This window comes from Lissotriton helveticus, chromosome 12 (genome assembly GCF_964261635.1).
Source record: "Lissotriton helveticus chromosome 12, aLisHel1.1, whole genome shotgun sequence".
NCBI lineage: Eukaryota > Metazoa > Chordata > Amphibia > Caudata > Salamandridae > Lissotriton > Lissotriton helveticus.
This window is the reverse complement of record NC_136073.1, coordinates 868896780-868923088: the sequence shown is the minus strand read 5'-3', so window position 1 is coordinate 868923088 and position 26309 is coordinate 868896780. Positions and strand designations below refer to the sequence as shown.

Genomic DNA, 26309 nt, shown 5'->3' with positions numbered 1-26309 from the left:
TTCCCTGTTTTCCTGAAGGCACTGGTGGTGGCTACCACCTCTGGGATCCTACGAAGAGAAGAAAAAGCAGCAACATTACCACTTGCTTACAGCCCAGGAGAACCACCACCCAGCCGCGCTGTGCTTCCTTTGGGGAAAAAACTATCCATATATGTGTATAGATCTTATTGAATAAAGTCAAAATACGTAAAGCAGAAAAGCCTCCCAAGCCATTTTTCCGCCCATCCCTCCTACAGGTGGTGTCAGAAGTGGGATTGGGGGAAAGGGAGGCTTTTGTATCCTGAATGTCTGAAGGACAACAACACCTGGAGAAACTTTCTAACCGCAGCCAATAAAGACACAGAGACTTTCCAAAAGGCAATGACCAATCGACGGAACAGACCTGGCCGATGCCTAGGGCCAGCAACGGGGCCCGACCGCTCGCCCTTTCATAGTGCTTCAAACATACGTAGGGAAGAAGACCTCAATTTCTTCTTCAATAACTTTGAGAGCTTGGCCCGGACTACTGCCTGGCCTAAGGGTAAATGAGTAGCTGGAGACAGTATTTGGGGCCCCTGCTTACGGGTGATCTGCAAACTGCACATCAGGCAGCTAATCCCTGAGGAATTACCCCTGATGTGGATATTAAAAAGAGCATTCTAGAGCGGTTAGGGGTAGACAACGAAATATACAGAGTCCGGCTGAGACAAGTCAAGGAGGGCATCCATGAAACCCATAGAGCCCTGTATTACAGAGTGCAAGACATGACCGACAGACGGCTGCATCCCGAGATCGCTATCAAGGAAGAGATACTTAAAAAAATATATACCTAGGACAGTTCCTGGCATCCTCGCTTCGTCCAATACAAAAGTGGGAGTGGCAGCTCAGCTAAATAACCCTGGAAAATACAGTGAAAATAGCCAGATTCTATAATCGCACTCGGAGCTTCGAGGAAGTCGAGAAGATGTCGAGAAGATTGCGGGGTAGAGGTTCTGGGCAACCCTGCAAGCCCCTCGGACCCCAGAAACCAGAGGTTGTTCCCCTTTTACCATGGACCTGGTCCCAGCCCACAGTGTTTCAATTGTGGGGTATTCGGACATACAGCCTGTTATTGTCCCCAAAAGGTGAACCAATGGGAATCGGAATGGCCAGGATCCTATACTATGCAAACCCCAAATCTCGTCCAACCTATCATCGGCTCATGAAAGTAAACAGTGAGCCTGTCCCCGCTTTGTTGGATACAGGATGCCAACGAAGTGTAATAAGGCCTCAGCTTATCCCCGGAGAGCCACCCAAGGAAACAGAAGTGGTGAACATTCAGTGCGTTCACGGTGACAACAAAATATATCCCATAATAAAAGTCAACATACAACATAAGGGAGACTCCTTATTGTGGGTACTGATTACCCTGAATTTGAGTCCCTGGTGAAGGAGACTTGGAGAGAAGAGGACTCCCGGTGGGAATGAGCTCCTTTTTACACAGACGGAGGATGACGAGTGGCCCCTTCCCAAGTATCGGAAGAGTAGAAGACACAAGAGAACCGAGAGGCAGGAGATAGAGAGGGCCTATACGGGTGACTACGTCTGTGGATCAGACAGAATTTCCGAGCAGCACAGAGGGAGGAACCTCTTTTTTGGGAAGCTTGGAGTTCAGTTAATGAAGAGGAAGATCTCCTAGCGACAGGTCCTCAGTTCTTTAAACAAGAAGGGTTATTGTACAAGAAAGTTGGTTTCTGTTGCAGTACCCTCCCACTTTTTGCCTGGTTCGTGTTGCACCTTTGACTGTAGAGCACTTCGTCCCTGCTAACTTGGTTCCCAGTACCAGTGTTCTTTTCCTAAAACTGTACCACGATTGGCAACTTCGGACCCCCCTGTAAGTCCCTAGTAAATTTTACCCCTGGTACCTACGGCTCTGGGACTGAAGAGGGTCCCCTAGGGACCCCTCACCAAGGCCATGCAAACTGACACTGCAGCCTGCATGCCTTGGAGCAGGCAAAGACGACAAAGTCTACATGGCACACTGCCTGTGTGCCAAGTCAAAGCAGCGCTACCTAAGGTGTGGGTAAAGTCACCCCTCTAGCAGGCCTTACAAGTCCTAAGGTAGGATGCCCTCAGGTGTGGGCATATCTGCTGGAGCAGATATGCCCCTATAATATTTAAGTCTATTCTTAATACTGTGAGTGCAAGGGAAGCCATCGAGAGTACATGGGCTGGAAACTCTACAACTCAAGTTCCACAGCACCATGATGGCTTCACTGAACCCAGGAGTGTTTGGTACCAAACAGCTCCTCTTAATAAACCCACACTGATGCCAGTGCTGGATTTATTAAAACATACTCAGAGGTGACCCCCAAAAACCTACCAACCCTGGTGTGGTCTCTGATTGGCTTTAGGCATCCTGCCACCACCAGACATGTTTCTGAAACCGTGGGTCAAGAGTCCCCGCTCTCTTAGGCCAGAAAAAAAAGTCATCCTGGGCGGAGGTGTCACACCTCCTCCCCCAGGAGGAGCACAGTGCTTGAGAGGGAAGCCTCAAAGGCCTTGCCACACTTTGTAATGTGACCCTAGCCTCTGCTGCTGGCAGATGACAGCCCCTGGTTCAAACCCCCAGTTTCGGCGGGAGAAAAGGAGGTGTGCCCCCTTCACCAACTCCAGCCCTCAGGTGCCGGAGGCGAAGTGAAGCACATTTTTCAGTGCCCAACATCTTGAAGATGGTGGGACTTATCCAATCAGGGCTAGGGCTATGCCCCTCACCCACAGGAGGGTGGCAGGTTAGAGCGTGTAGACGACCCCCCCCCCGGTACGGAACCCATTGGCCCCTGCCTGTCACCCTCCTGTAACGTCCCTAAATCTAGTGTTTAGATGTCACCCCCAAACCCTGAAATCAGATTCGTGACAACCTAAGAAGAGTCGGACATTACAGCATTGCACCAGCAGAAAAGACTGCAGACACCCACTGACTTGGCCCGAGCCCTACCGACCTGTCTGCAGCCCTCGAAGATCCTGCACCAGAAGACGACCCGTCCTGCAGCCCAGCAACCTCCGAAGCCTTCAACAAGATCTGCTGAGAACAGCAGACTTGTTCAAGAATAAACCAACTTGAAAAGAAAAATAAATCTGTCCTGAGGAACCGCGACACCACCTCCAGACCCACCTCTGCACCTGACGTCCACAGCTCATGTCCAAGTGGCCCACCGGTCCTGAGAAGGTTCCCCAATATTTCTGTGCCAGAGTCTACCGTGGGCTGTGGCGCCGCGGCCAGGGCGACTGACGCTGGAATCTGGGGACCACGGTTCGATCCCCGGCTCCGGCGGCAGGTTAGCCCAGCACCATGTGACTCTGGGCAATAGCTCGCTTAATCTTCCCGACGGCCCCCAGCGCCTAGAGACCCTTACGGGTGATTGTGCGCTTTACAAATGTGGACTTTACTTTACTTTTACATCCCTCTTGGTCTAAAAAAAAAAAAAAAATCTTGAAAGAAGCTTATTTTTCTAAAATTGGTGTGATTCTCTGGGTTGTGTCATTTATTGGTCACTGTGTGCACAACAAATGTCTTTCACTCCTCGGTGGGGGTGGTAGTGGGGGTGGGGATGGGGGTGGGGATGGGGGTGGGGATGGGGGTGGGGATGGGGATGGGGGTGGGGGTGGGGGTGGGGGTGGGGGTGGGGGTGGGGGTGGGGGTGGGGGTGGTAGTGGGGGTGGGGGTGGGGGTGGTAGTGGGGGTGGGGGTGGGAGTGGGGGTGGGAGTGGGGGTGGGGGTGGGAGTGGGGGTGGGGGTGGGGGTGGGGGTGGGGTGCTTGGCTGCTGGGGCAACAAAGCGAGAATTGTTTTGACCACAGACTGGAAGGCACAGTTTATTTTTCATACAAATAGTTTGGTATTGGGGAGAGGAGACATGTGAAGGGTCAACTTGACCTAGGTGCGAGCAATGAGCACCACCCCCGCCCTCCTCCTCGGTTCGCCTTGGGGTCATAACAAACCTCGACGGTACCCCAAAGAGGGGGTGGTACATTAGCTGCTGTCCTTGTTGTGAAACCAGAGCCACCAACCTTCACTTCCCCAAGTGTTTGCTTGACGCGCCGGACGGACAGGACGCGTCTCACTGGAGCACTGCGTGCATGGTGCACGCTGGGTTCAAAGGTCAAACTCTTTTTTTTTTTTTTTGCAGTTTTATGTAGCGCTAACTCCGCCATAGGTTATTGGAGCGCTTTACACGAGCACCAGTTACATTTACTTTTGTAGGCACAGGAAGAGTAAGCGATCTGCCCAGAATCACAGGATGTTGAGCCGACGCTGAGACTCGAACCTAGTTCGTCAGTTCCAAAGTGACAGCTCTGGCCCTTACGCCACATCCTCTCCTCCTTTCCGTGCGAGCCCTGCTATCCTGGAGCCGGACGCCTTTCCCTCCGAGTGTGAATGCACTTTCTTTTTAAAGCGCTAACTAGAGAGTGGTGATGCTTTCTCCTAAGCCCCCTCAGATGTGCTGGTAAATTCATGCACAGGATCACACCGTTCTGTCAAGTGGGGAGTGCTGCGCTGGGATTGAGAACAGGGTTTCCTATGCCAATAAACTCCTCCGACTTGCGCGGTGACCTCTTGTGCCTTGGAGAGACCCTGTGCCCCAGGATTGTACTGGCTACATCCTGGCAGAAACCTGCCACCCTCCAACAGGGGCAGGCTCCTAGTCCGAGGCAGCCAATCTCCTTCTACTTTGCATTTTTGATAGGACTACCTTTGGACAGCAGCTCAGTGGGACTGGCACAGGTCTCCAGCTCCACTTCTGGGACTTTTGTGAACTTGGAAAGTCAGTTCCAAGTGAGTAATTGTGCATAGTTTCACTACCCACACTCGTGAGTGTGCAAAAACTACAGGGCATACGAGAGTTGGGCCTGAAAAGCGGTAACAAAGCGCTAAATACAGTCCATGGGAATCCCACAAAACAAAATGCAATGCTTGGATATGAATATACGGCAATAAAGGTTTTCAAAAGTACATAACCACGTTTTCTGAATCACCAGAAAAGCTTTGCACTAGTGAGAATGCTTTGTGCATGTGCCGGCTGAACTTACAAGTGCAAATAGCTTTGTGAACCAGGCATTTACGCATCAAGTTGTCCATGTGTCCAAAGCGCCTTCTCCTGTACCTCCAGGCGCCCTTCTGAGCTAGGCTCCCCAGCTGCTTTTCCAATCAGGAGCCCATCTGGGGCTTCCAGCTTGTTAAAATACCAAGCACGTGCTTATTTTAGCTGCTCGTCCTTCACAGCCCAGATGAAACTTGCGCTGTCTGAAAATCTGAGCCCAGAAGTGAAACACGTCTAAGAAGCCTTATAAAGCGCCTTTCCTAAGTCCCTACAAGAATGTTAGCTCTACCCAAGAATCTAACCCAGGAAGTGAAACACCGCTAGAGGCCTCGTATAGCCGCTTCCAGAACTTCAGCTCTAGTCAAGAATCTAACCCAGGAAGTGAAACACCGCTAGAGGCCTCGTAAAGCCGCATCCAGAACTTCAGCTCTACTGAGGAATCTAACCCAGGAAGTGAAACACCGCTAGAGGCCTCGTAAAGCCGCTTCCAGAACTTCAGCTCTACTGAGGAATCTAACCCAGGAAGTGAAACACCGCTAGAGGCCTCGTAAAGCCGCATCCAGAACTTCAGCTCTACTGAGGAATCTAATCCAGGAAGTGAAACATCGCTAGAGGCCTCGTAAAGCCGCTTCCATAACTTCAGCTCTACTCAAGAATCTAACCCAGGAAGTAAAACACCGCTAGAGGTCTCGTAAAGTCGCTTCCATAACTTCAGCTCTACTGAGGAATCTAACCCAGGAAGTGAAACACCGCTAGAGGTCTCGTAAAGCCGCTTCCAGAACTTCAGCTCTACTGAGGAATCTAACCCAGGAAGTGAAACACCGCTAGAGGCCTCGTAAAGCCGCTTCCAGAACTTCAGCTCTACTGAGGAATCTAACCCAGGAAGTGAAACACAGCTAGAGGCCTCGTAAAGCCGCTTCCAGAACTTCAGCTCTACTGAGGAATCTAACCCAGGAAGTGAAACACCGCTAGAGGTCTCGTAAAGTCGCTTCCATAACTTCAGCTCTACTGAGGAATCTAACCCAGGAAGTGAAACACCGCTAGAGGCCTCGTAAAGTCGCTTCCATAACTTCAGCTCTACTCAAGAATCTAACCCAGGAAGTGAAACACAGCTAGAGGTCTCGTAAAGTCGCTTCCATAACTTCAGCTCTACTCAAGAATTTTACCCAGGAAGTGAAACACCGCTAGAGGTCGCATAAAGCCGCTTCCAGATCTTAAGCTCTACTGAGGAATTTAACCCAGGAAGTGAAACACTGCTAGAGGTCTCGTAAAGCAACTTTCCAAACTTCAGCTTCACTCAAGAATCTAACCCAGGAAGTGAAACACCTCTAAAAGGCTTTGTGAAGCCGCTTCCAGAATTTTAGCTCTACTGAGGAATGTAGACAGGAAGTGAAAAATCTCTAAGAGGCCCTGTAACGCCGCTTCCAGAACTCTAGCACTATTCAAGACTAACCCAGAAAGCGAAACACCTCTACGAGGCCTCGTAAATGCCCCTACCAGTACTTTACCTGTACCGAGGAATCTAGACAGGAAGTGACACATCTCCAAGAGGCCTCTTAAAACCCCTCCAAGACCTTCAGTAATATTTAAGAATCTAACCCAGGAAGTAAAACATCTCTAGGAGTCCTTGTGAAGACTCTTCCAAAACTTCAGCGCTACTCCAGACTCCAACCCAGCAATTGAAAGACCTCTAAGAGGTGACACAAAGGCCAATTTGGCATCAAAGATGATGGTGGTGTTGACTATGGTCAACCATGGACTACAAACTTTGAAACAAGTCATTAACTGTAATAACAACCCAAATGCGTTTAACTCTTGTCCCCACAAATCCTAGCATATATAAAAACCCTCCCAGAAATTATAGAAGCCATATATTAATCAAGGGTTAGAATCGTCCAATCAACAAATATCGCAATGCCGTCTAGTCATCAAACTAACCAGCACAGAAGGCAAGTGATAACCACAGAAGTGTCTGTATTTCTAGTTCTCTGATACAGATTCAACATGGACAGCCTTGACTGCATTTTGGTGGATCCAGAATCATGGCCGCCCTCAATTGACAAGGCTTTCAGTGGGTGCCATTTTGTAATTGCCAAGGTTTTCATCACCCATACAGATGAATTGGCACCGGTGACTCCTGCCTCTTCTGAATGGCAAGGTTTGAGGGCTTTCACCTGAGCCGGTAGTCAAAACACATCCTCGTTAGAAGACTTGGCCCAGTTAACATCGATCATAGCAGATTCTTGATTAGAGAACTCACCGCTTATTCCTCACTTTTTTCAAGACAAGGCCACCTAGGTGTTCATGAGATAAAGAAAGTGTAGGGTGGTGGAAGAAAGAGGCATGAGGTGGAATCAAGACCAGGCAGCCTCGATATTCAGGAGATAAAGAAACTGGAAGAGTAGGGTGGAAGAAAGAGGCACGAGGTGGAATCAAGACCAGGCAGCCTCGGTATGCATGAGATAAAGAGACAGGAAGTGTAGGTGGTGGAATAAAGAGGCATGAGGTGGAATCAAACATAAGCAGGCTCGATATTCAGGAGCTAAAGAAACTGGAAGAGTAGGGTGGTGGAAGAAAGAGGCGTGAAGTGGAAGATGTGGAATACTAGGCAGCCTCAGTATTGGCAGCTGCAACTTTCCACGGTGCTGGCACCGGGCTAAGAAAAACATTGGGCCTCTACATTTCATATTCCACTAAATTAAGCACTCCGCGTAGGCTGAAGAACATCCCTCAGGCCTAGTTTGTGGCTTTAATCACCAACAATGTGTGCACGCGGAGATGCCAGGGACATTAGGCACTTCTGAAGACATCGTCAATGCAGTGATGGGAAGTGGGGCATGTTAAGGGCTGTGCACTGGGGAATTTCAGTCATGTTTGTTTTTAATTGAAACCAGAATGTCCCTTGAAACTATTTTCAATTAATTTGTAAGGATCTTTCTTTTTAAAACATTGGGTAGAAAGTAGTTTTATTAACCCCTTTAGTGCTGCCGTCGGCCAACGGTCGTCGCGAGCACTACCTTGCCAGTGCTGCGCACGTCCGTTGACCGACGCGGTTGCACCCGTTTCTTCGAACGTTCAGCACTGGCGCTGAACGTTCGAAGCAGTAAACGGGTTAAAAGACGTATGACCCTATTGACAAAGGCCCACTCTCTTCCTCTCTCTCCCACCCTTATCCCTCCCCCTTGCCTCCCTCCCTCTCTCCCTCCCTCCCTCCCTCCCTCCCTCCCCCCCAAAGACAGCAGGTATAACAAAGACCAAACGTGTGTTTAAAAAAGTTTTTATTAAACGTATCAAAGCAGCTCCTGGCTGAAATATTAAACAAACTGTACAGTATAACACACAAAAAATGCAACTTTACAAACAGACAAGAGATTAAAGACACGTTGTTTTAGCAAAAAGTATCAAAGTTGGGACAGAATGTCTAAAATTGGCAACGTTACCCAGACCCAACAATTAGGCAACAACCACACAAGCCTTAGGTATTGTACATTGAAAGTCAGACTCATTTGGTTTTTAATTAAGAGGTTAGCCTCAGGCACATAACCTAGAAACACCTTTGAGAAACCGGTCCCAGGGGAAAGGCTTGAGTCCAGAAATGAACCCGCCTATGACGTGCCGGAGGGGAGTCACACATTCCTTGTGGTTTTGCCATTGAAAGGTTTCTCAGTGAAAAGTTTCAAAATAACTTTGGTCTGCACCGAGGCACAGATGTCTGGCTCACCCACACCGCCGAGATCCTTCTTAATCACCCTGAACAAAAAAAACATTACCCAAAGAATCCAGACCATGGTCTTATAAACTTGCGAGCCACGCGCCAAAGCAACGGAACCACTTGCGAAACTGGCACCAATATTTTCAATGCTTTATAGAATACAGGAGCCTATAGAAAGCCTGTTCATATTAGAACACTGTTGGTGTTGAGTGAGGATGGGAAAAGGGTAGGAAAGGAGTTTGAACCAGTAATAAAACCTACATTATCAAACTGGGTATTTTTACTTTGTTTTTAGAATCCCACTGGTAAAAAAACATTTGGAGACATAGCGCAGAAAGTGCCCCATGAGGGTAACTGGTGTTTGCAATTAATATGTTTTGAACACCGAGGGCACTTTGGTATAACAGAAGGGGCTGCAGATACTAGCAATGCCACTTTAGTGATATGGAGTGCGCAACACCCCTTTTAGGCCCTACTGTTCGATAGAGGGTGGTCTCACACAACAGCAAGAAACCTCACCTTTGCCTTGACACAGACGTCAGTAATACAGCTTGGGCACAGGGGCAAAGAGCCTGTCAGGAGTTGCAGCGACTGTGCATCACATGTTGAGTGCCACACAGTGTGGGCCCCCCCCCCCCATTACCTAGCAGGCAGGTGTAGTACAAAAGTGGGGCAATTCTGTCCCGTCTTCCAAAGCAAGGTGGTCCTTCAGCACTAAGAAGTGGACGAACCGTCACAGCCGGTCTGGAAACCTGAAGCAGTCCTGGCCAAAATGTTCAAATCAGCCCACTCACTTCCGCACCGCTCTTTTTCCATATACTGTTTTCTGTCTCTTTCCTTCTCTCACTGCTCTCTCTTTCCTCTTTGGTCTCTCTTCATCCTTGCACCCTCTCCTCCTGCTCTCCTTCTCTCCCACCTCTCTCTGCTTATGCTCACACTATGCCTGATAAAATACACCCTGGAGCCGGAGAGTGCCAGAAAAGCCCGCAGTGGGCTTTGGGCCTTCAAGGACTCCAGCCCCCCAGGGAAATGCCCGTTGGGATAAATGGCCCACCCGGCCCTGCCAGCAGATTTAAAGAGCTGGCCTGACTTCCAGTGCAGCGCCGGGACAACACAATTCTTATGTAATAGACCCACTGTACAGCATTGCCGTTCCAACCATTTTAAGAGTGGCGGTGCTTGCCAATAACGTCACTTTACTCTTTGAAATCACAACTAATACTGCCAGAAGAAAAACATCCACATCGCATCTTTTCTGTGTATTCTCAAACTAAACTCTCTAACGTTTTATGGGGGAGCTGCAGCACCCCCAACCCCATAGTTCTAGTGCTACTGCTCCGCACCATTTAAAGTAACATAGCGCCTGGAGTCCGAAATACGAACTGGCGACTTGTCCACTTTCACAACTACCCGGCACAACATTCATCTATAAAATATTTGCATTATTTACCCTAAGCCCCACGTCCTAATTAAAAAAAAAAACAGATTTTAACAATGCTGATTTATGCGTACTTTGATAATATAGACCAGTATTACTGTGTGATGATTACTTTCACTTTTTAGCAATTAAAACTTGTTTAGTAAAAGGGGCAAACTTATTTTTTGTTTAAATGAGGAACCCTGCGTATAAGTGCCACCAAGTATTTTAATGCCATGGTGCTGATGGGAACAAAGGGTTAGATAAAGGATTTATGCAAATGAAAGATTACTTTTAAAAAATGGATTTAAAGGAGTCAAATATATGGGTGACTTTTTTTGAGAGAGCAAAGAATTAAAAATTGGAACAAATGCTAAATAACATGTTCTCTGTAGTTCAGGACATCACCGGTCAGACCAAAGACTCTTACTGCACTGGGCAAAGCAGGGAGCAAGGGATGATGGGAGATTTCCTGCCATCCCAAGATTGCGGATTTTCAAAGAGAAATTTTTCCTGCATGGTTTGGGGAACCCTTCGTAAGACTGACAGTAGTAACGGAATAAAGATTGCTCCCTGGTGCTAAGAGAAAACATAAGAACCTCTAGGTGCTTGGGAGAACTGAGGAGAGACAGATCTAATAACATCAGTTGAAAAGTAGCAAACACAACAAGGGTATGCCCAGACGTGGGTCCCGTGCTCTACATGCCACTGGATTCAAGCTAGCCTGGCTGATGAGGGGTGAAATCCCAAAACCAGTCCCAGAATGCTCGTTTCCTGTCAAGGGAAGACCTGGCCTGGCAGATCGGGGTGGACTGTTCCCATGATGCACATGGTCCAGACTGATTTGCATGTGGCTGGGTCTGAACTGGGTGGCAAATTGAGCAAAATAACGATGGATTAAACCCACATCTGTGACTGGGGGTGAGTGGTTGAAAGGTTTCAGAGCTCCGTCCATCATCTGGTTGGGTTTGCATCAGTTGAAAAGTATCTTCCTAAAGCAATGCCTGGCCTACGTAGACGGTGAGCCAAATACTTAAATAAAGGGGAAAGTCTGAAGGAAATGCCCATGGAAAAAATATAAAATAAATAAATACAAATCTACACACATTCACGACTATATTACTATATGTTTCTGTCAGCCTTGCATTCCCGAACAGGAAATACAAGGTTAGCCCTGTGAAGGCAGCAGCGAAAGAAGGGTAGAAGGCAAAAAACCAAATGTGTTTCCCCAACAAATGTGAAGTGAGGAACATATTTCAAGAAAAACTGGACAGACAAAATTGTTGAGAAATCTGGGCACTTCTAGACATGTTACAAAAGGCCAGTAGAGATAGGAAGGGGTCATCTATCTCTTCCCAGCCCATGCCAGCATTACAGAGGCCCAGATCTGGCTGATTCCCTCAAGAAATAGTTTTTCACCCAAATGGAAACAACAAAACCTATTAATCCATGTGCAACCGATCCAAGTTCCATATTTTTAAGCCGCCGCCACCACCACCCCGACAGGACCTGGCCCAATAATGAATGAAAGGCTACAAGTATTTTACCTTCAATTCGGTCTCCCCTGTAACACTGTATTTATGTAACTTTTGGCCACTTTCTGCTTTTCTACATTGTGACAACTCTTCCTAGATCAACCTTCTGTAAAAAATAAAATACATAAATAAAAAAAATTGAATATCACTTTTTGTCTTCTCCAGCACGGCACGATGGTTTAGATCATGAAGAGAACCAAAAAACAAATACATTCAGGAAATAAAAATGGGCGAGCAATTCCTAGTGTCTTTTGTTGTCGCTCCGCTTAGTTGAGTACCAGACTACTTGAAAAAAGCAGTTACAAGATGACTAAAGACCCTCAGATGTTTGGGGGTCACTTCGGAAGTTCAGTTTTTTTAAGACCCTTGCAGTAAATATCTAAGTTTAAAAAATAAAACAAAATTTAAGAAAAAATAAAAAGTATATTTGATTTCACAGCTTGTGGGGGCTGCTGGAATGCATTTCCATCTTGTTTTCTTCACAGCTCAGTCTCGCCTCCACCCCCTCTGTTAGCAGAACTTGGATGCATCCGCCATGGAAACGTCTGGAATTCTTCGCCATGGGAAGGCCCGCTGTCCAGCACGCGTACAATGCTTTTCTCCGCCTCCTGCGTATTGTTTGTTCCAAGTCTTTGTCAAAACCTCACATTGGATGCAAAGGCAGCTTCTGTTCACCCAAGAGCTCAAGAGAACCAACCTGAAAAAATATTTACAACAAATTTAGATTCAAGGACCAAGCAAGAAATCAACGCAATGTCCCTCCTAACCCCCCATTCCGCCTTTTAATTGGAACGGTCCACCGAGGTGGACCAGAGTGCAAGAGTACAGCTGCTCAGAAACAGAAATTAGCATTACAATAAACGGAGCCAGTTACACGCGCAATTAGACTCCATGGATCCAAGGGTTCACGCCAAGATTTGCATACGCGAATCTAAAGCGGGGTGACGGGGCTGTCCAAAATGGAGAATCATGCACGGTCACCCAACGCAGACTGAACTGTAAGTGGGAGGGGAACATTTATATACAAGAACTTTAAAGATCTTAACATGAGTAGAAAATGTATATGCAAGAAATTTAAAGATCTTAACATTTCACTGGAGGTAGACATTGGTTTACAAAATCCCTTAATCCTGTAGTATCATGTTAGGCGGTAAGCAGGGGTGGCATGTCAAAACAGAGTGCACAAACATCTTTCACAAACACAGACTACAAAACATAGTCTACAAAACTAAAAACTTAACATAAAATTAGCCCTACAACATTTTTTAAGAGTGGCCTGTAATTCCTTGCCCCTAGATATGCTAGGTTTAAAGTTAGTCAGTACATTAACCCAAGTATCAATTATGTGAAATAAAACCTGGCCACATATAGGAATTAAAAACAGGTCCAAAGTTTTATAGGAAGATGTTTATGTAAAGCCAAGACACTAACAGTCAATACTTTGGAATCTGTCTTTTTGTTAAGCTGTATTTTCCATTTAAGTATTTTGGGGGACTTTTAGAGGGTGCTAGAATGCATTTACTCGTCTGTGTCTCAAAATTAAAAGACAGAGAACACACAAGAGTTGGTTTTGATGGTTAATGTCCATCTGGAGTTTGACAGCCTCTTTAAGTCTAGAAACCGTCACTAATGGAGGAATGCAAGGTACCTGCTACATTACTGCCCGCAAGAATTATCAGATATTAATACACTCACTCATAGGAAGCCTTGCAACCCACAACAAAACTGGTAACAGCTTTAATTAAATTGTAGAAACTGGCTCAGTAGAGCTTAAAACAGAACAACAAACAGCCAGAAAACTGTCCCAGACACCGACCAGTCTTCCTGGGACTGCCAGATTGCCTTATAGGCCAGTCCGACCCAGAAAGTAAGTGCCGCCCACACACTGCGTCTGGATAGCGCCTAGAGGCACAGCCTTGGAGTGCTTGCCCGCCACCAGATCCTCACGCCTCGTGGTCTTTAGTGCCCAAGAGCACACGTGCAGCCTTGCTTTGGTGCGCCGACCACCCCTGGAACAAGGCGGTAGGAAAAGCAGTCACCTCAACTCCTGGAATATTCCGAAATGAACCCACATTATAATTACAAACCGAGAGACCCTCCCATTCCCTAAATAGCTGCGCCCTCCCTCGGACCTCACGCTGTTCCGCCAGCTGCTCGGGGCTTTAAACCAAAGCAGCGCTGCGTGACCCCTGACCCCGCCCCCCAGCTGACACCGTGGACTGAGCGAGGCTTTCCCATGGAAAGGAGACACCGCGCGCGGGGACCCGGGAGCTCCTTTAAAGCAGGCACTCTTGGTTTCACAGGGAGCTACGTGCAAACAGGACGATAAACCTGTCTCCAGGCCGCCCCGGGGAAAGCAGATTTCAATAAACTAGCAATCAGTGTTCAACCTGTCAAGCCTCCACATTGGGTCGAGTTTTTTTTACTGCATATGAATATATATCCTCAAAACAGGTGTGACGCAATAAAATATTGAATATATCCTCAAAACAGGTGTGACGCAATAAAATATTGAATATATCCTCAAAACAAGTGTGATGCAATACAAAATATGTATTTTCTCAAAACTGGATAAAGGAATGAGTCAACAATGTATCCCTTTCTTTGATAAGTACAGAGGTGGCAGAAAGGTGCCCTGGCGATGAAGGCCTAATCAGTGGTGTAACAAAACTTGAGGGGGTACCCCTGCAACGTACATGGAGGGGGGTACCCCTGCAACGTACATGGAGGGGGGTACCCCTGCAACGTACATGGAGGGGGCTCCCAAATCTCGGGACTCAGGAGCTCTCAAGCCAGGGGCCCGTGCACAGTGCTGGTGGGGGCCCCATGGAGCTTGGGGCCTCCCCGCGCTGCGGAGGCTATTGTTATGTGGACCGAAGGTAAGAAATCTACTCAAATATTACTCCCATGTTACGAAGAGACTTTTGACATTTGAGGAATCTGCTTGTGTTTACTGTAGTGATGAAAGAAGAGGCTCGCGTGGCGACAGAAAGAAGAGGCGCGTGTAGCAACAGAGAGAAGGGGCTCGCGTGGCAACAGAGAGAAGGCGCCCGCGTGGCGACAGAGAGAAGGCGCCCGCGTGGCGACAGAGAGAAGGCGCCCGCGTGGCGACAGAGAGAAGGCGCCCGCGTGGCGACAGAGAGAAGGCGCCCGCGTGGCGACAGAGAGAAGGCGCCCGCGTGGCGACAGAGAGAAGGCGCTCGCGTGGCGACAGAGAGAAGGCGCTCGCGTGGCGAGAGACAAGGCGCTCGCGTGGCGAGAGACAAGGCGCTCGCGTGGCGAGAGACAAGGCGCTCGCGTGGCGAGAGACAAGGCGCTCGCGTGGCGAGAGACAAGGCGCTCGCGTGGCGAGAGACAAGGCGCTCGCGTGGCGAGAGACAAGGCGCTCGCGTGGCGAGAGACAAGGCGCTCGCGTGGCGAGAGAGACAAGGCGCTCGCGTGGCGAGAGAGACAAGGCGCTCGCGTGGCGAGAGAGACAAGGCGCTCGCGTGGCGAGAGAGAGAAGGCGCTCGCGTGGCGAGAGAGAGAAGGCGCTCGCGTGGCGAGAGAGAGAAGGCGCTCGCGTGGCGAGAGAGAGAAGGCGCTCGCGCGGCGAGAGAGAGAAGGCGCTCGCGCGGCGACAGAGAGAAGGCGCTCGCGCGGCGACAGAGAGAAGGCGCTCGCGCGGCGACAGAGAGAAGGCGCTCGCGCGGCGACAGAGAGAAGGCGCTCGCGCGGCGACAGAGAGAAGGCGCTCGCGCGGCGACAGAGAGAAGGCGCTCGCGCGGCGACAGAGAGAAGGCGCTCGCGCGGCGACAGAGAGAAGGCGCTCGCGCGGCGACAGAGAGAAGGCGCTCGCGCGGCGACAGAGAGAAGGCGCTCGCGCGGCGACAGAGAGAAGGCGCTCGCGCGGCGACAGAGAGAAGGCGCTCGCGCGGCGACAGAGAGAAGGCGCTCGCGCGGCGACAGAGAGAAGGCGCTCGCGCGGCGACAGAGAGAAGGCGCCCGCGCGGCGACAGAGAGAAGGCGCCCGCGCGGCGACAGCGAGAAGGCGCCCGCGCGGCGACAGCGAGAAGGCGCCCGCGCGGCGACAGCGAGAAGGCGCCCGCGCGGCGACAGCGAGAAGGCGCCCGCGCGGCGACAGCGAGAAGGCGCCCGCGCGGCGACAGCGAGAAGGCGCCCGCGCGGCGACAGCGAGAAGGCGCCCGCGCGGCGCCAGCGAGAAGGCGCCAGCGCGGCGACAGAGAGAAGGCGCCAGCGCGGCGACAGAGAAGGCGCCAGCGCGGCGACAGAGAGAAGGCGCCAGCGCGGCGACAGAGAGAAGGCGCCATCGCTGCGACAGAGAGAAGGCGCCAGCGCAGTGACAGAGAGAAGGCGCCAGCGCAGCGACAGAGAAGGCGCCAGCGCGGCGACAGAGAGAAGGCGACCGCACGGCGACAGAGGGAAGGCGACAAGAGAGAAGGCGCCAGCACGGCGACAAGAGAGAATGCGCTCGCGTGGCGACAGAGAGAAGACGCTCGCGTGGCGACAGAGAGAAGACGCCCGCGTGGCGACAGAGAGAAGACGCCCGCGTGGCGACAGAGAGAAGACGCCCGCGTGGCGACAGAGAGAAGACGCTCGCGTGGCGACAGAGAGAAGGCGCCTACGTGGCTACAGAGAGAAGGCGTCCACGTGGCGACAGAGAGAAGGCGTCCACGTGGCAACAGAGAGAAGGCGCTTGCGTGGCGACAGAGAGAAGGTGCCCGCGTGGCGACAGAGAGAAGGCGCCCGTGTGGCGAGAGAGAGAAGGCGCCCGTGTGGCGAGAGAGAGAAGGCGCCCGCATGGCGAGAGAGAGAAGGCGCTTGCGTGGTGACAGAGAAGGTGCTCGTGTGGCTAGAGAGAAGGCGCTCGTGTGGCTAGAGAGAAGGCGCTCGTGTGGCTAGAGAGAAGGCGCTCGTGTGGCTAGAGAGAAGGCGCTCGTGTGGCTAGAGAGAAGGTGCTCGCGTGGCGACAGAGAAGGGGCTCGTGAGAGAGAAGGTGCCCGCGTGGCGAGAGAGAGAAGGCGCTCGCGTGGCGACAGAGAGAAGGCGCTCGCGTGGCGACAGAGAGAAGGCGCTCGCGTGGCGACAGAGAAGGCGCTCGCGTGGCGACAGAGAAGGCGCTCGCGTGGCGACAGAGAAGGCGCTCGCGTGGCGACAGAGAAGGCGCTCGCGTGGCGACAGAGAAGGCGCTCGCGTGGCGACAGAGAAGGCGCTCGCGTGGCGACAGAGAAGGCGCTCGCGTGGCGACAGAGAAGGCGCTCGCGTGGCGACAGAGAAGGCGCTCGCGTGGCGACAGAGAAGGCGCTCGCGTGGCGAGAGAGAAGGCGCTCGCGTGGCGACAGAGAGAAGGCGCTCGCGTGGCGACAGAGAGAAGGCGCTCGCGTGGCGACAGAGAGAAGGCGCTCGCGTGGCGACAGAGAGAAGGCGCTCGCGTGGCGACAGAGAGAAGGCGCTCGCGTGGCGACAGAGAGAAGGCGCTCGCGTGGCGACAGAGAGAAGGCGCTCGCGTGGCGACAGAGAGAAGGCGCTCGCGTGGCGACAGAGAGAAGGCGCTCGCGTGGCGACAGAGAGAAGGCGCTCGCGTGGTGACAGAGAGAAGGCGCTCGCGTGGCGACAGAGAGAAGGCGCCAGCGCGGCGACAGAGAGAAGGCGCCAGCGCGGCGACAGAGAGAAGGCACCAGCGCGGCGACAGAGAGAAGGCGCCATCGCTGCGACAGAGAGAAGGCGCCAGCGCAGCGACAGAGAAGGCGCCAGCGCAGCGACAGAGAAGGCGCCAGCGCAGCGACAGAGAGAAGGCGACCGCACGGCGACAGAGGGAAGGCGCCAGAGCGGCGACAGAGAGAAGGCGCCAGCACGGCGACAAGAGAGAATGCGCTCGCGTGGCGACAGAGAGAAGACGCTCGCGTGGCGACAGAGAGAAGACGCCCGCGTGGCAACAGAGAGAAGACGCCCGCGTGGCGACAGAGAGAAGACGCCCGCGTGGCGACAGAGAGAAGGCGCCTACGTGGCTACAGAGAGAAGGCGTCCACGTGGCGACAGAGAGAAGGCGTCCACGTGGCAACAGAGATAAGGCGCTTGCGTGGCGACAGAGAGAAGGTGCCCGCGTGGCGACAGAGAGAAGGCGCCCGTGTGGCGAGAGAGAGAAGGTGCCCGCATGGCGAGAGAGAGAAGGCGCTTGCGTGGTGACAGAGAAGGTGCTCGTGTGGCTAGAGAGAAGGCGCTCGTGTGGCTAGAGAGAAGGCGCTCATGTGGCTAGAGAGAAGGCGCTCGTGTGGCTAGAGAGAAGGCGCTCGTGTGGCTAGAGAGAAGGCGCTCGTGTGGCTAGAGAGAAGGCGCTCGTGTGGCTAGAGAGAAGGCGCTCATGTGGCTAGAGAGAAGGTGCTCGCGTAGCAAGAGAGAGAAGGCGCTTGCCTGGCTAGAGAGAAGGCGTTCGCGTAGCAAGAGAGAGAAGGCGCTCGCGTAGCAAGAGAGAAGGCGCTCGCCTGGCTAGAGAGAAGGCGCTCGCCTGGCTAGAGAGAAGGCGCTCGCCTGGCTAGAGAGAAGGCGCTCGCCTGGCTAGAGAGAAGGCGCTTGCCTGGCTAGAGAGAAGGCGCTCGCGTAGCAAGAGAGAAGGCGCTCACGTAGCAAGAGAGAGAAGGCGCTTGCGTGGCAAGAGAGAGAAGGCGCTCGCGTAGCGACATAGAGAAGGTGCTCGTGTGGCAACAAAGTACTCGCATGACGAAAGGCAGATTTACAAATGAGGGGACCGAAGGCAAGAAATCTACTTTATGATATTACTCCTATGTTTCGAGGAGACTTACGACTTTTTAGGAATTTCCTTGTATTTACTATAGCGGTGGAATAAAGGTCCTCTGGAGACAAAGTGCCAATTTACAAAGGTAAGAAATCTACGTTCAAAGATTACGGTCATGTTTTGAGCAGGTTTTCAGCTATATATTAGCAATTTGCTATGGTCACCTGGAGTACTCAGGACAATCTGTGACAGTCGTAGAAATAAATTCACCATTACAGAATTTCCATCACGGAAAAATTCCACATTTGTAATACAGTTACTTACAAAATATAATACCTTTTTTCCCCTCAATAGGGGATTTCACCTCCCCTTCGTGGAGAAACTCTTAATTTACACTCCTTTTAAATATAAGGACTTTTCCTCCCACGCTAGAATCGCTTTTACTCCTGCCTTTGACCTAAGCAGATGATTGGTGGGGGTTCTAGCAGAGGAAACTACCTGCAGAAACTAAGTGTTCTCAAATGTACTAGTTCGGGGGTGTTCACCTAATGGATCGAGTCTGATCAACCAAAACTGGCTGAAATTTCACCTCAAACCCTAATCTTGTGAAGCAACAAGTCCACATTTTGGCTGAAATTAGGCATTCCCTGGCACGCTTTTCAAAGACCCTAGCCAGGTTGAACAAAGGGCCTTGATTTTACATTCTCAATGACTTTTATTGACCACCTAAATTCAACTTAAGGGTGTACGTAAAGTTGTGAATCAGATCTCAAGTATTCAGTTCTAAGAGAAGGAGACATGTTTTACTCCGGCTACCCCTCGTGTGAGTGTGTTATCTTCATCACAATAGCTCTTTGGGCCTCAATTCACTTATCTGCCAAAGGGGCAAGTCCTAAAAACAGGCTAACCAGGATTAGTAAGTATGACACAAAAGAAGGCTTGTTCCTGGTCTGGGGTGGAGCCAATGTTTGTTGCTGTTCGAGCTACTTTTCTCGGTTCTGCATGGCCATCTCCTGAGAAACAGAGGGTTAGCACAGCCTGCAGAAGTGTTAAGGTATTTAAATGCAGTCCTGCAATATTCAAGGAAATCACTAGTCAGATAGCTTATGGAAACTGGCCACCAACATATGCCGTACAGGCGTTTGGACGTAAACGCGCATGCAAACGGCGTAGGCGGTCTGACCCTACGGGGTGATGAGTGTGGGGACCACTACTTTTCACCACCTTGGACACACTGTGTAGCAGCTGGGAGAAAACAGCAAAGCCCCTATGAGTGCAGGCCAGAGAGAGCTCCTTCACCAGAAGAACAGGTGCTGGGAGTAGGGGAGAACACATGTGGCCTGCAGACCCTCGAACAGATTGTAGTGTCGGCAGGAAGTCTGCCTACACCACATACACCTTCTACCCTTAGATGTTGTGGCAGCCGCTGCCATTTCTGTTTGAATATTAAATTGCCGCGCTCGCCGCGTACTCTGCCATGCGCTGTGTGATCTGCAGATTTTAAACAAAAAATGCTCCATGCTCGTACAAACCAAAAGTTACTAAAACTTTGCACATTGGGGCAACTCTCCCCCTGATGCTCTGGAAAAAGTTAGCTGGTCATCTTTCAGCTGCTGATGGCAATTTTGCCCGGATGGTGTAAAACTCCTTAGTTGAAACACTGGGAGAAGATTTTTTGTCCTTAATACATAAATGTAATTTAAAGAGGGTGAAGGAACTCCTAGTGAGGAGTGCATACAATAAATGAAATTCACATTACTGTGTTGCCAGTTTATGATTCAATAGGAAGGGGGGATTTAAACAGGTTTTACTGTCCATACAAAGGATAACCCTTAACTGAAGGTGGAAGACATAACTTGGATAAATGTAATACGTGGGGTAAACCTTTTACTACACAAAGTCTCGAGGCAAAAACCTGATTTTCAGCTGATGGGGATCTAATGCTATATCTGCTCTGTGGTGCATAAAATACAACATTTCTAAGTCTCAGTGACAAGCATTTCCCAATAATAGATAGTTTTCCATCTTAAAATTTTCGAGCATTGCTACTACACTGGCTTCCCTTTGGCAACGCTATGTGTTCAAATTTCAAAACATATAACTAGTAATGCCACAGAATTTGTGTCATAATTTCAACAGTTTGCCTTTTCGTGCCACATAATTCGGCTACCCATGCCGAATAAACATTGTCCTTGCACCCTCACAGGCCAGGCCATTCGGTGCAGTAGTAATAATCTCGCGACAAAGTAAAATGTGACGTGCACAGCTGCTATTGGGTTTCACCACTGCCACTCAGGTCTAAGAGCGGTAGCCGTAAAACTAAAGTTTAGCAGTAGTCCCCTGTAGCAGGAAGTCCCGCCCTTTGTGGGTGGGACATCCAGCAGCAGCAAACATGGGTTAGGGCATGCTCGGCTTCACCGCAGGAAGAGATGGAAAACTTTACCCAAGAGGGGAGTCTCTCAACATTATAGGTAAAGATTTAATTTTATCCACCTCAACTTTTAGCAGTAAATTCAAGGGCTCTCGAATGATGTGGACAATTAATCTAAACAGGGATGGGATAGGATAGGATAGGATGGGGGCGAGTAAAATGTCACAATGCAGTCCACAAATAAAGCGCGTCTGGGTTCAGTGACTAGTACGAAAAGTCAGCCTTACCTTCCATTTTGGAATCTTAGTCCCTCTTGTATTTACCTAGAATTTCTGCAAAATTATAACTTTAGTATGCTTGATAAGTAATGTCGTGGCAAGAAGGGTTTTCCCACCATGTTGCTATGAAGGCAGATGAAAATATACACTTGCAAAACACAAAGTTATATAGTCACTTTTACTTTAAAATACATATAGTTACCTGGTGAGGGAAGAGCGTGCTAGGTTGCCAAATACTTCCACGTGCTGACGAAGGCTGTCGGGATCAGGGAATAAGGAACTGTAGTGACGCTGCTCCATGTGTCCGACGAAGGGTCGTAGCAGTCCAGAGTTTTGCAGCGCTGGGCGCCGCAGTATCCCCCAACCACGTACAGTTTGTTGCCTGAAGCCACCGCCCGGCAACTGATGCGTTTGGAGGTGACGTCCCCAAATTTTGACCACTGGTAGGTCTCGCTGTTGAAACGGTATGCCGAGCTGGCCGAGAACTCCGTGTCGCCACCAATGACCACTACATGGCTGCCCAGACCTGCGGCGGCTGTGTAGCGCCAGGGCTGCGGGCAGGTAGTTGGCACAGTCCAACGGTTCAGGCACGGATCAAAGCACTGGACTTTGGGCAGCTTATCGCGGTTGGTACTGGTGCCACCAAAGACAAAGAGTTTCATTTTGGCTCCAACCACAGCTGCATTACTGACCCCCTCCTTGAGAGGCGCCATGAGCGTCCACTTATCGGCATGTGGGTCATACTGTTCCACCTGCTTCAGAGAGACCGACGGGGATGCGGGAAAGGAGCCCGTCACAGCTGTGTGGCCACCAACCACATACAAACAATGGTCAAGTTCTGTGCAACCATGGCCAAACCGGGCCACCATCATGGGGGCAGCTTTGGACCACTCGTCGTGAAGAGTGTCGTACACCCAAACGTCTTTGGAGGCCCCATTCTCTGATCCTTTGCCACCGGTCACATACACCTTGCAGCCGATGGCGCACGCGCTGCACTCCTTGCGTGGGCTCGGGATGTCAGTCCTAGGCATGATCTCACTGGTTTTCTGATCAATCATGTAGATTTTGTCACACATGAAAGTCTGGCCGCCGAGGAGCAGCAAAGCCTGGCTGATTTTACGAGGTTGTGCGCAAAAGCCGGTCACCAGACCGTCGTTCTGTAGGATCTTCATCTTGCAGCGCACCGCGTCCTCCACAATCTCCTTTCCCAACTTGTGGCCGTACACCAACTCATCACCTGCAACAATGTTTCTCAAGTACGCCTCAGGCAAGAGAGCGAGCCGCACGCAGCGTAGCAGGTCAGGCAAGTCGTCATGGCGTCGAGGAAGGTCGAACTTCACCCAACCAATCACAGCTTCGTAGACAATCGCTTCGTCTTCTACCTCCAGCTCTTCGCTTCTCACCAGCTCCATGAGCTTGGCCTTTGGAAGCCTCAAGAAGTCTTCTGTTTGGTACACAGAGGCAAAGTTGGCCAAGCACATCCTCCAGGAGAGCTCGAAGAGGCCTTCACAGCAGTAGGCGTCGGACAACAGCATCATGTTCAGGCAGTTGGCGGGGTGGAGGTTCTTCTCAAGGAAATCTGCTGAGGCGTCGCGGATGTCAAGAAACTGCAACATGTCCCCAGCCTCTAGAAGCGACTCCGCGTTCTCTTCGTTGATGATCACGCGGGCAGAATACGCATAGTCCAAAAGCAGTTCCAGCACCTCAGGGTGCAAGGCGTCACGGAAGTTGACCTCTGTGTCGCGGCTTTCTTTCAGCCCCCCGCTGAACATGGCATCGAAGTAGCGGCTGCAGGCGGCCAGCACGGCCCGGTGACATGGGAAGGTGCGGTTTCCCGCCAGGAGCACCACGTCCGTGAAGAGGCATCTCTTGCGTAGCAGGTTGAGGTGCGTCAGGAGGCTGTCGGCGTGTCCTGGCTTGTGGAAGAGCTGGATGTTCATCGAGCCCGAACTGGACCGCGACTTCCGGTTCTCGTGATTGCTGACCGACATTTTCAGTGATCTTTTCTGGAAAAAGAAAATGAAAGTATTACTTCGGTGGTCCAAGGTGAACAAACGCAAAGATACTGCTTACTGCGCAACTTGTTTAATTATGCATGTTCTCGGTCCAGAAATTAAATCGACTCTCACTCTGTCTCATTCAAAGCCTACGCGGAATGTCAGAAACTTACTCTCCGGAGGATTTCTGCAAACTTTGGAGCAATTTTCCAACTTTCATGTAATTCCAAAACACTCTCTGGAGTACTTCAAGAATTGCTAGTCACACATTATCATCAGTAAGTAGGTCTATCATAGTGTCACCAGTGGGGAGATTCTGTGCATATATATATATATATGATGCTAATGTTAATGTACATCATTTTTTTAGCCCTCTCCCCTCTTTCCAGGCAGCCACCCTTGCCCAACACTCAATTTATGAAGATAACCAGGCCTGCTCCAGTAAATCTATGACAGTCCCAGATTTCCAAGACTACTTACTCCTGCTACTGGGCAAAATTCACACAAGCAGATTACACAGGGTGGAAACTGATGTGATTAATGGGTAATAGTGCATTTGCACAAGTAACATGTCTTAAGTAACATGCCTTTCTCCAGAGGGAAATAAAGTTTCCCTGTGGAGATAAACCTCCCGCTACACACCAACGAGTAGGCATTTCACAAGCCTTACCAGCTTGGAAAATACCTACGATGTGGCGACTGACTAAAGCGGCGGCCTTTGGAACCTGGAGACACGTTCCAATACTTACCTTGGTGGTAGACTCAACATCGTGTGATTCTAGGCAAATCACTTCATCTCCTTCCACGTAAAATGCACAGACAAAAGTGGGTGTTCTCAACCTTGGCCAATCCTATAACTTTTATGAAAATGGGCCATGTTTGAAAATGCCCCATTAAGAACCGAAAATTACAATTATAAAATGTCAGATGCTCCTATAACAATTGCATGTTTAATCACCTGCCTTCTCCATTTGGCACGGATACAAAAATGTGATCGGGCACGCGCTGAACCAGGGAGGTCAGAGAAGAAGGTGCTGTCAGATCCGACCCTGAAAGCGCGCGCTGCACGTCGCTCTGGACAGGTACTTACTTCAAAAGCACTCACATTCCTCAAACGACAGCCCTCCGGCCGCAGGATGTTTATTAACGGAGCAGGGCGGCTCGAACCGGTTCATCTTTAGTGCACGGGGAACCCCGAAGGCGCTGGGGCAAGTTGTAACACAAGGCTCGTTCTTTGGGGCCTACATGCCTGCACGGCGCGTGTCATACATGTTCCGTCCGAATGTTCCACTCTCTGGCCTGACGTCACCAGTGAAACCTCCAGGCATCCACAGCGGAGGCGCAGATACCTTCTGTGCTATGGCCACCAGCTTTCCGGAAGTAGTGACTACTGCAGTTACGCGAGCGTAATTTTCCTAGAATTACGCGTGCGTAAATGGGCACTACCCGTGCACTTTTCACGTCCTCTTTTTATTCGCCACGAGGAAAACATTTTCTGTAAACAGGAGCCCCTTACCTACACCTCCAAATTTCGGGGGAGTTCGCCGCCCCTGCCCACATTGGAAAAGGATTTAATCTTTTGGTAGGAGTAAATCTCCAACCTTTTTGAAGGTAGAATGGACTGACAGAAAGGTCAATAGCCACAAACTCACAAGTTTGAAGGTGTGCACAAACTCTACAAGGTGTTCCCCTCCCGGCATGCCTACTCCACGCTCCTACATGGCATCACACCACGGTGATACAATATTATATGTGAATACATTGAATTTATAGTACAAATTTATATTTTGCACGCGTAGATGAAGCCACTTGCAAAAGCGAGGGAACCTTACACGTGCAAATGGCTTTGTGAATTCTGCCTCTAATGTCTGTGGGTGGAAAATGGTTACTACTTTGGTGTAGTATTGGGGTACCCTTACACCCCTGTAGTACTGGGGTACTCTTTCGTCCCTGCAATAGCAGTGACTGAAGACGGGTGACATTTCGTTGTGGTTGATGCCTTCCAAGTAGGGGGCAGGACAGTGGAGGCAGACACCCAGGACCACTTGCTGTTCACCCCGCTCACACGAATTTGGCTTCTACACTTCTAATAGTACCAAGGTCACATTTGAGTCAGCAGCGTAGCCGTGGCGCCACGCGTCCTAATACATGTACGTAAAATAGACTTCCATCCCCTACTTAGACCCTGAAAAAACAACCACAAATCGGTGTAAAGTGGGCCCCGGTGCACTGCACCTGCTGCACTGTTGACAACTTATAGTACATCTCGAAGGACAGACTTCCTATTATCTTTTGCTGTTTTGCATTTTCTTCAACATCGGGAGGCCATAAAATAAAGGGAATCCCGCTCTAAAATACTAAATAAAAACGCAACATTTACATTGTCTCGCTGAAAATGCGTCCCAGAATGCATCGGGCCGGACCACAAACGAGGAGGTTTGGAAATGAGGCTTTAATGATATACAATAGCCATCTTTACCAACGGGTGAGGGTTTTATGGTAATACCAAGTTGAAATAAAATGTTACAAAGTCACCTTTCACCCAATGATAGCCAGAAATGTCCTGTGGTCGACAAGCTGCGATTGTTAAACACCTTCGGGGAATGTCCTTGGGCTTCAAGGTCACACCCGGGCGGCTTCGGTTTGGGACAGTGCCCGGAGCTTTTTCAATTCAGGCAAAAAACACCGCAGCAGGGTCTGGAAACCAAACCCACACGTCTGCCTGTCCCAGCAAGTGTGCAATGGGCCCCCGTGCAAGGAAAAGACCTCACCGCTGCCTGTGCAGTAAATTCGGGTAATTATCAGGGTTCAGTAGGCCCCTCTGGGTCCCGGTGCCACTGCACCTGCCGCACCAGCTACACTCCCGCCACCCCCTTCTGCTGGGACCTCACATCTGGGGTCAGAGCTGTGGACGAAGGCCCGCAGGAGACGGGGCGGTGCCCAGTGGCCACACTCAAGGTTTATTTTTGAAAAAGAGGCGCTATAAAAAGGCCCTGGCAGCCTTCAATTTTCGTCCCACTGCTGGAAAAAACATGAGGGCGAGGTGGACCAGACACAGCTGGGGCCAGAACGAGACTCCGATTAAAAACCCACATCTGGGCGTTTTAGAAGTTGCCAAAAAGTTACTTTAAGGAATGCCTCCCTGCGGCCAGTTCGTGTGCTGCGGTCCTTATATTGTTGAGAAGTCATTCAGTGTTGTACAAACAT

The 26309-nt window shown here is 50.3% G+C and overlaps 1 protein-coding gene across 1 annotated transcript in view; it reads right to left on the bottom strand.

Annotated features, from left to right (window-relative positions):
- Positions 1-8320: 8320 nt before the first annotated feature.
- The window catches only part of LOC144799215 (ectoderm-neural cortex protein 1-like), a 30974-nt gene continuing 12985 nt past the window's right edge, over positions 8321-26309 (bottom strand). Inside the window, exons 2-3 of the mRNA XM_078670487.1 lie at positions 21308-23111; positions 8321-12420 (exon numbers count right to left, since the gene is read on the bottom strand). Of these exons, the coding sequence (XP_078526613.1) occupies positions 21327-23096 (1770 nt within the window). The 5' untranslated portion in view covers positions 23097-23111 and the 3' untranslated portion in view covers positions 8321-12420; positions 21308-21326. The remainder of the gene's footprint in view (positions 12421-21307; positions 23112-26309) is intronic.